The 9,771-nt window shown below is 41.9% G+C and overlaps 6 protein-coding genes across 6 annotated transcripts; all 6 read right to left on the bottom strand.

The window, feature by feature from the left end:
* Positions 1-2: 2 nt before the first annotated feature.
* On the bottom strand, positions 3-644 carry TM35_000103120 (uncharacterized protein; the record flags this gene model as incomplete). Its single annotated transcript, XM_029024803.1, has 1 exon — positions 3-644. A coding segment is annotated over one exon (642 nt), but the record flags the coding sequence as incomplete, so codon positions are not given.
* Positions 645-1,331: 687 nt separating this feature from the next.
* On the bottom strand, positions 1,332-2,150 carry TM35_000103110 (uncharacterized protein; the record flags this gene model as incomplete). Its single annotated transcript, XM_029024802.1, has 1 exon — positions 1,332-2,150. The coding sequence occupies one exon, from the start codon at positions 2,148-2,150 to the stop codon at positions 1,332-1,334; it is 819 nt and encodes a 272-aa protein (XP_028884109.1).
* A 939-nt stretch (positions 2,151-3,089) lies between these two features.
* Positions 3,090-4,004, bottom strand: TM35_000103100 (uncharacterized protein; the record flags this gene model as incomplete). Its single annotated transcript, XM_029024801.1, has 1 exon — positions 3,090-4,004. One exon carries the CDS (start codon positions 4,002-4,004, stop codon positions 3,090-3,092), a length of 915 nt encoding a protein of 304 aa, XP_028884108.1.
* Positions 4,005-5,167: 1,163 nt separating this feature from the next.
* TM35_000103090 (uncharacterized protein) lies at positions 5,168-6,295 on the bottom strand (the record flags this gene model as incomplete). The annotated part of the gene is made up of 1 exon (XM_029024800.1): positions 5,168-6,295. The coding sequence occupies one exon, from the start codon at positions 6,293-6,295 to the stop codon at positions 5,168-5,170; it is 1,128 nt and encodes a 375-aa protein (XP_028884107.1).
* Positions 6,296-7,115: 820 nt separating this feature from the next.
* TM35_000103080 (uncharacterized protein) lies at positions 7,116-8,309 on the bottom strand (the record flags this gene model as incomplete). Its single annotated transcript, XM_029024799.1, has 1 exon — positions 7,116-8,309. One exon carries the CDS (start codon positions 8,307-8,309, stop codon positions 7,116-7,118), a length of 1,194 nt encoding a protein of 397 aa, XP_028884106.1.
* Positions 8,310-8,886: 577 nt separating this feature from the next.
* Positions 8,887-9,771, bottom strand: TM35_000103070 (uncharacterized protein; the record flags this gene model as incomplete). Its single annotated transcript, XM_029024798.1, has 1 exon — positions 8,887-9,771. A coding segment is annotated over one exon (885 nt), but the record flags the coding sequence as incomplete, so codon positions are not given.

The following is a 9,771-nucleotide window of genomic DNA, read 5'->3' as shown; positions in this document are numbered from 1 at the left end:
TCAGAGGAGGCACCACCTGACTTTTCAGATTCAGACGAACCATACCCATTACCAGAATCAGAGGAGCCATCAACAGGCTTTTCAGATTCAGAAGAGCCATATGCATTACCAGACTCAGAGGAGGCACCAAATGGGTTTTCAGATTCAGAAGAACCATATACTTTACCAGACTCAGAGGAGGCACCAACTGACTTTTCAGATTCAGAAGAACCATATGCTTTACCAGACTCAGAGGAGGCACCACCTGACTTTTCAGATTCAGAGGAGCCATCAACTGGTTTTTCAGATTCAGAGGAGGCATCAACTGGGTTTTCAGATTCAGAAGAGGAATCGTTTGGATCAGCAGCCGCTGTTGTAGCTGCGTAATACTTTACCCTTGCGGTACGCTGGCGGCAGAGGTCTGCGAACTTCCCACATGCAGACACACGGCTGCCCGCACCGCATGTAAGCCACTCGCTCTCAGCAGCGGGGCGTACACGCAGCGCACCGCCGGCCCCGCACGACACCTCCACAGCCCCACGGGATACACCACGGCCACTGGGACTGTCATTATCAACAACAGCAGCAGCCGTCATGGTATACCCGCAGGCGCAGCACAGCACAACGGCCAACACACACATCACACGGCCCATCATCATTATCATGAGAGAGAGACAATAGTTTATTTCACGTAAAAACACTGATCTAGAAAGAAAGACAATCAAAAAAACAAAAAAACAAAAAACACTAAGGGATCAAACATGTTAGGACAAATCAAGCGATTACCACTATAGAAACTCACATCACAAAAACAAAACCCACCAGTTAAAGAATGCAATACAGAGCAATAACCTCAGTAAGAGCAAAACAAAAAAAAAGGCCACACTCACAAATATCTCACAAAAGGCTCGGCGACCCAGCCAAATCATCAAGCAAAGAAAAACATATTAAACATTAGCCCAATTTACCCAGTAAACACAAAGAAATACACACCAACAATGGGTGTAATTCTATATCTGAATATATATATATACGCAATTATAAATATAAATTCATCTGTTATTATTATTTCTTTTCTTTCCACTGCAAAAAACAGCTCATTATTATCATTACAGTGCAAGCCCAGGTGCACACACAGAGAGAGAGTCTCCAAGAATACACACAATGGAGTAGCAATAATAATTATTATAGGATAAACAAAGAGAGAGCAAAAACACACACAAAACACAATAACATTAAGAAACAAAAAAAGAAGAAGAATAACCCAACAGGTGGAAGAGTAGTTAGACTGTAGGGATGTATGCAAAAAAGAAAAGAGAAAACAAAGGATGACCTGAGTCACACCACCACAATCAGCACACAAGAATACAGGCCAGTGTAACCACAATCAGTAGTGGCAAACGTACCCACACAGAACTGCTGATACTGCTGCTGCTGTCTGCATCACCCTTCTTGTTGTTTGTGAGTTCAGGAGGAAGTGTTGTTGTTGTGGTGGTGGTGGTAGTGGTGGTGGTGGTGGTGGTGTCTGTATTACTTGCATCACCTTCTTGGGTACTTGTTGCTTCACTCCCTTCAGATGTACGTTCGTTCTCATTCGATACGGGATTAGAACCAGCTTCACTCGCTGGGGCTGTACCGTTAGGAGAAGATGGAGGTTGTGATGTTTCACTTCCACTTCCTTCATTGTTGCTGCTGTTTCCAGTGTTAGGTTCACTTGCAGGTGCCTCAGGTCTCCCAGTAGTATCAGTTGGTGCAGCAGCCTCTTGTTCACCTTGATGTACCGGAGTTTCCTGGTCAGCTTGAGCACCAGCGCGACCTCCTTCACCAGCAGCAGCAACTTCGCCAGCAGAAGCTTGACCTGCTTTTCCTGTTAACTCAGGTGCTGTTACTTTAGATCGATCCCCACCACCATTACTACCAACTGATGCATCTTGAGAAGTAGGAGTACAAGAGACACCAGAACATGAACCAGTAGCAGCAGCAGCGGCAGCATCAGGAACAGTACAAGGTTGGGTACCAGTAGGACAAGAACCACTAGATCCAGGGACAACACCAGGTGCAGTAGGGGGGCATTCAGACCCAGAACCAGAAGGGCAACGAGATTCAGGAGAAGCTTTAGCAGCTGCAGCAGCCTGGCTACCGGACACGCAGAGAGAGGCAAGACTCAGCATGAGAGCAAAAAAACACAACACGCGTCGCAGCACCCTCATCACGGAAAACTTTAATCCTCCTTTGTTTTCTTAGGTATATGAACTGTTAAAGCACAAAAAAAGAAAATATAACAAAAGTAAAATGAATTGGAAACACACACACGGGAAAGAATGCAAGAATCAAGCAACAATCACTCACAAGACGAACACCTACACAAAGTATAAAAAACCGAAGAAACAGGCAGCTCACAAAAAAAAAAAAACCCAAGCAAAAACAATTATAAACAATTTACGAGCACAGACAACAAAACCACCAACTGCAAATAAACAGCATTCAGACCGTGATGTGCATTTGTGCATAAGCAATTAACAATAATTGTGTATCAGTTACTCTTTTTTCTTCAGAAAGCAAATCAGTACAAGGTAAACAAAAGCAAACCAAAGAAACAGATATTTCAACAATTAGCCCAACGTAATCAGTAAACACAGAAATACACACTAACTATGGGTGTAAGTCTATATGTGTGTATATATGCAATTATAAATTCATCTGTTATTATTATTTCTTTTTTCTCACTGCAAAAAACAAGTTCATCATCATCATCACAGTTCAAGCCCAGGCACACATACAGACTGTGACCAATAAAACACAAAATACCCCATGGCTCTAGTTTATGTACTAAATTACTGCACAAACACACATCTGTGTGTACTAGCAAGAGATGTATACCGTCAGTGAGCAGAGCAGCCCAGTTTTCTGCACACACACAACGGAAAAAGCAAGTAATGAAATTATTAGAAAAAGAACACACACACATAAAAGCAAAAGAAAATATATTCGAATTAAAAGAGAATCCTGGTAAACAGATTATTAGTTTATTCACCCATGGGGGATATATGCAAATATAATTATGTTAGTTTAACCATTATTATTATTTGCCCTCAGATGAGACTCACCGTTCAGTACACAAGAATACAGGCCAGTGTAACCACAATCAGTAGTGGTACACGCACCCACACAGAACTGCTGATACTGCTGCTGCTGTCTGCATCACCCTTCTTGTTGTTTGTGAGTTCAGGAGGAAGTGTTGTTGTTGTTGTTGTGGTGGTGGTGGTGGTAGTGGTGGGTGTATCTGTATTACCTTCAAGACTTTCTTCGTTGCTTGTGGACGCACTCTGCGCATTTGTGGCAATATTTCCATTCGCTCCATTATCAGTTTCAGTGGCATTCTCTGTTTCCGAATTGCCGGATTGGTTTACAGAAGAAGAAGGTTGTGTGTTTCGATCTTCTTGAGGTTGTGTATTACTTCCCTGTGCCTGTCGCTCTGGTGTGTCTTGATCCCTGCTACTGGGGACTTGTGTTCTTCCAGATGTAACTGTTTCTGGTCCACTGACAGATTGTTGTTGGTTCCTTTTGTTACCTTCCGGACCTCCATCTTGTTCATTTCCCTCCCTTTGTCCAGTTTGTTCTCTGTTCTTTACTGCCGTGGAATCACCATGACCACTTCCAGGTTGGCTTGCATTGTTTTGCAGATCTTTACGGCTGTCAGTTTGTTCTTCCTGTACCATTTGAACTTCTTCTGGGTTAGACACCACCGTGGGTGGTGTTTTGCAGTGTTCCTTCTCTGCTTCCTCACCAGTTGTTCCCTCACATTCTGTTTTCCGAGTACCTGTCAACGTTTCTTTCTCTTTATGAGGCTCCTGACCAGCGGCACCATGGACAGGAGTACCTTGAAGAAGAATCTTCGTCTCACTCTCCGTATCAGGGACTTGGTCGGAAAGATCGGCGGCAGGCACTTCTTCAGCGAGGACGTGCACACACGCACATGAGAGCAGGAGAGCGAGGATACACAGCACGTAGCGCATCATTACCATTACAATACTTCTTCTAGTAGTCTTACTTCAATCGCTTACACAGAAGAAAAACCAATAAAAACAGAAAGAAAATGAATCAATAGAAACAAACACAAGATGAAAACACATACCAAATCAAACAACAATCAACAATTACAGTAGAAGCTCACAAATTGCGTAAAGATGCAACCATAACTCAGACAATATCCCAAATTAAAGTAAAAACGCACACAGTACCCAATAACAAACAGATAATCCCAATTAACCCCTAAAAAGAAAAACCAAAGAAATTAAAGAGTACAACCATAAGAGGTAGAAATCACAGAAATACATCAAAAATGCCTCTTCCTGCATAAACCAAGCACAATTACAAATATATACTTATGTATTCTTTATCATTTTTTCTCCCCACAAAATACTCCACCACACAACAATGCAGGAAAAAGCACACAGCGCCCAAGCAAAGAAAACGTGAACAAAAACAACACAAATTAAAAACAGGAACAACCGCACAAAAATAACTCACAGACCACTGAATATGCTGGTGTGCTCAAGTACATAAGAATACAAATTGTATTAACTACTATTTTTTTCTTTGCTCTGCAGAAAGCAGACTACCACAAAAACCGTGCAGGGTAAAGCACACAAAAACCCAGCAAACCACAAGCAAAGAAAGAAATATTAACCATTGAGCCCAACGTACCCAGTAAACAGAGAAATATACCAACTATGGGTGTAAGTCTATATGTGCGTATAAGCAATTACAAATACAAATTCATTTGTTATTATTATTTATTTCCTTTTTTCCCTCACTGCAAAAAAGCAGTTCATCATTATCACAGTGCAAGCCCAGGCACACAGAGAGTCTCCAAAAGCACACACAATACCACATGGCTCTAGTTTATGTATTAAATTACTCCACACACATCTGGGTGTACTAGCAAGAGATGTATACCGTCAGTGAGCAGAACAGCCCAGTTTTCTGCAAACACAACGGGAAAAGCAAGTAATGGAATTAATAGAAAAAGAACACATACACATAAAAGTAAAAGAAAAGAAATTCGAATTAAAAGAGAAAGCTGGTAAACAGATTATTAATTTATTCACCCCATGGGGGATGTACGCAATTATGATTATGTTAGCTTAACCATTATTATTATTTGTCCTCAAATGAGTCCCACCGTTCAGTAGACGTTAACAGAGAACAACACAGCCACAATCAACAGCGGTGCTGTAGTACGCATCCACACAGAATTGATACTGCTGTCAACATTAGCCTTCTTCTGTACGGTGGAAGTGATGGTGTTGGTGTTGATATCTGCGTTGGGTAAAGGAGATGGAGTGGTGGTTGGTGCTTCTGTGGTAGTATTCTCGGCGCTCGGCAGAGTAGTGGAATTGGTTTCTTGTGAGTCTTCGCCAGAAGTAGAATTAGGAGCAGTCGTATTTGAAGCTTGGGATGGGTTGGTGCTCTCCGGAGAGTCAGTTGAGACACCAAGTGTAGCATTATCATTTGTCGAAGTATTCCCTTCTGTTACTTGATTTTCTGTGCTCGAAGAATCATTAATCGTTGCAGCGCCTTGAGCAGGATCACTTGGTTTTGCACCTGATTCTGGGGCACCGTTTTCTGTTGTCACTCTAGTTGAAGTAGGCGATGTGGTGGTGGGTGGTGTTTGCACTTGTACAGAACCTTCTTCCCCACGTGGATGAGAAGAAACCCCCTCTTTTGGTACCTCAGGTACTTGAGCAGGAGGAACTTCAGGTTTTTTAGGAGGACATGTCTTTGGATTTTCAGTAAGTTCAGGAGCTTCAGAAGTACCATTAGTGCAATTCGTACCAGATTGTTGTTGTTGTTGGAGAAGAATCTTTGTCTCACTCTCCGTATCAGGGACTTGGTCGGAAAGAACGGCGGCAGGTGGTTTTACTCCTTCTTGTTCCCTACTTCTCTCAGCATCTTGTTCTTGCAAAGGTTTTTCTAGATTAGTATGGTGTGTGACTCCTGTACGAACCTCTTCCTGTGCCGGCAGAACTGGTGCTTGGAGATAGCCCTGAGCTTCTCTCGCAGGAGACCCACTGCTGGAACCAGAATGAGAACTTCCATCAGAGGATGAGCCAGATCCAGCCCTGTCATACAAGAGAGCTGTAAAGACATTACCATCACCTTTAGGAGTACAATGACCTTCAGAAGTATCAGAAGAACAGTCCGACAAATTCTTTATCTCTCCAGGTTCATTCGTAAACGCGTTAGCTTCCATGCATAGAGAGGCAACACTCAGCAGAAAAACCAGAAAACACACAACGGGTCGCATCATCATGGCAATAGTAATTCTTGGTTGCTTTTACGTCACGTCGTTAAAGAGAAAGAGAACAGAGAGAAAAATAAAAAATATCCCATACAATAGAAACAAAAACAGATGGTAAAACACAAGAAAATCAACAGTAAACATAAAACAATACTACCAGTATAAACAATAAAGAATCCAATAAAGAGGCACCACTAAAAAAAAACCCGAAAAAAAACAAGAAGCAATGAAAAAGAAATTAAAAGCACAACGAAATGCCCAACAAACACACAATAACACAAAACACTGAGCATGTTCGTGGCTTATAAGCAATATAAAAATTATGTCTAACAATTACTGTTCTTTTCTTTTCTCTATTCCAACTAGATCATCATAACAATGCGGCACAAAAACAACCTAGAAAAAACACAAGCAAACAAACAGATATTAAACATTAGCCCAATTTACCAAGTAAACACAGAAATACACCAACTATGGGTATAAGTCTATATGTGTGCATAAGCAATTATAAATATAAATTCATCTGTTATTATTACTTCTTTTTCACACTACAAAAAGCAGTTCATCATCATCACAGTGCAAGCCCAGATGCACACAGAGAGAGTCTCCAAGAACACACACACACAATGGAGTAGCAATAATTATCATTATAGGATAAACATAGAGAGAGCAAAAACACACAAAACACAATAACATTAAGAAGCAACAAAAAACAAAGAAGAAAAATCCCAACATGTGAAAGATTAGTTAGACTGTAGTGTGGATGTATGCAAAAAGAAGAAAAGAAAACAAAGGATGATCTGAGTCACACCACACCACCACATCACCACAATCAGCATACAAGAATACAGGCCAGTGTAACCACAATCAGTAGTGGTACACGCACCCACACAGAACTGCTGATACTGCTGCTGCTGTCTGCATCACCCTTCTTGTTGTTTGTAAGCTCAGGAGGAAGTGTTGTTGTTGTTGTGGTGGTGTTGGTGGTGGTGGTTGTATCTGTATTTCCTGTAACACCTTCTTCATTTTGGTTGTTTGTTGATTCACTCTCTGCAGATGAAATATTATTCTGAGTCGCTGTAGCATCAGAAACATCGGAACTCCCTGTGGCTGAAGTGTTGGGAGAAGGAGAAGGTTGTGTTGCTGTTTCACTTCCACCTTCAGCTGTAGGCACATCAACACGCTCCTCAGCCGTAGGAGATGTGGGAGTAACTGGTCCATCAGGAGCTTGTGCAGGAGGAGTAGATTGTTTATTATCTTCTTGTCTTGGAGGTTCTACAGGGTCTTGACGACCAGGTTGATTTTCTGCGGGTTTATGAGGCTCTTCTTTTCTCTTTGGATCCAGTTGAGGTATCTCTTCTCCTTGCATCGGTTCTTTCTCTTTATGTAAAAGATCCCCAGAAGAATCTTTCAGTATTTGACTATCTCTGCTAAGAGCATTCTGATCTACAGTGGATGGTTGGACATGACCACCTAGACCGTTATTCCCTCCACCACCTTGAGGTTCTGGAAGAGAAACTGTAGAAGGATCAAGAGAACCAGATGAAGTACCACCAACACTAGGAAGCTTAACACCGAGTTGTTCATCACCTTCACTGATATCACGTTGAGGATCAGCAACAACACCACCAGGTGGTTTTCCTTGATCACGAGGTTCTGCTTGTGGTTCAGCAAGACCAGAAGAATGACCAGAAGGACAATTACTACTATCAGAACCAGAAGGAGAAGAACCACCAGTACCAGGACAAAGAGGATCAGGAACAACCTCCTCCTCAGCTTCTGTTGGCAGGGTTCCCCTCAACTCTTCCTTATGCGCTTTGTGCATATTAGCAGCCTCTCCAGCTTCGCCAAGACCTCCCCCCGAAGGAATAGCATGATGAAGAAGAGAAGGAACACCAACAGCAGAAGTTTTAATAAGGGCATCAGAAGCTTTAGGACCATCAGCCCATACTAACCCACAAGCACAACAAAGTGCAAGAGTTAGTAAACAGAGCAGATAGCACCTCATCATTAGAGCCCCTCTCATTGTTGCTGATTACTACAATAGACTACTGCAAGAAAGAGGAACTCAAGGAAAAAGTGAGATAGCAACAAACAAACATACACCAGAACAACAAGCACTAACAGTGAAATAGAGAGAAAAAGAGAGAAGCGGCAACTGCACAGTAAAGCAACAAAAAGGAATAGCCCACTTGTATTATAATAATATGTACCCCTTAATAGAAATGAAACAAAAAAAGAACATACAATACCCAAATAAGAGAGAGAGCCAAACACACACACAATATCCCACGGCTCTAGTTTATATATTAAATTACTCCACACACACACACATCTGTGTGTACTAGCAAGATATGTATACCGTCAGTGAACAGAACAGCCCAGTCCTTTGCAAACACACAACGGAAAAAGCAAGTAATGGAATTATTAGAAAAAGAACACACACACAAAAAAAAAAGCAAAAGAAAAGAAATTCCAATTAAAAGAGAAAGCTGGTAAACCGATTTTTAGTTAGTTTATTTACCCATGGGGGATATACGCAATTATGATTATGTTAGTTTAACCATTATTATTATTATTTGCTCTCAGATGAGTCCCACCGTTCAGTACACGGTAACGGAGACCAACACAGCCACAATCAGCAGCGGTGCAGCAGTGCGTATCCACACAGGACTGACACTGCTGTCAACAATGGGCTTGTTCTGCACAGTGGAAGCAATAGTCTTAATCTCCGAATTGGGTACTGAAGGAATTGATGTTGTGGTTGTTGCTTCACTGACAGTGTTCGTAGTGCTGGCCGGAATAGTTGAATTTGTTTCTTGTGAACCTTCTTTGATATTCGTGTCAAGAGCTGCATGAGATGAGTTCTGGGAGGTATTGTGGTCGCCAGGTGTAGTACTCTCTGTTTCTGCAGAAGGATGCTGCGAAATAAGAACATCATTGTTATTAATGTTACCTGTGGCATTGTCAGACTCACCCTTTGGACTGCTTCTGGTAGAATGATCACCTTCAGGTGAGTGTGTGCGTGTAGTAGTGATTAAAGGTGACTGTGTTTCTACGGAGGAGTTCTCTTTGTTTGGTGAGCCTGAAACACCTGACGATAAACCACTTTCCGCAGCTTTATCTCCTTGGTGTTGGCTTTTAGGAGACGCCAAACTATCTGCTTTACTATTTTCCTCCAAAACAGGAAGTACAACTTCTTCCTGTTGAGGTTGTATTTCCGGTGCGGATAATTGTGGTTCACTTTGAGACACATCATGACCTTCTCCGTCATTTGATGTCTTTACGGTGGTTAATGGACTCCCCGAAATCTGGTTATGCTCACCACCGTTTGAAGATGGCATAACTGGGTACCCATTAGAGGGTACCCAATCCCAAGTAGTATAAAGTGCGGAACTTTTATTTTTCCATTTCGCAGGAGAAGTAAAAATAGGTTTATCATCCTTCCACTGAGATAAATCACTTTCACTCGCCATCACCGCCTTTGG

The sequence above is a fragment of the Trypanosoma theileri genome (genome assembly GCF_002087225.1).
Source record: "Trypanosoma theileri isolate Edinburgh chromosome Unknown TM35_Tth_10_V1, whole genome shotgun sequence".
Taxonomy (NCBI): domain Eukaryota; phylum Euglenozoa; class Kinetoplastea; order Trypanosomatida; family Trypanosomatidae; genus Trypanosoma; species Trypanosoma theileri.
Note: the sequence above shows the minus strand (reverse complement) of the source record. Positions and strands in the feature narration are given on the sequence as shown.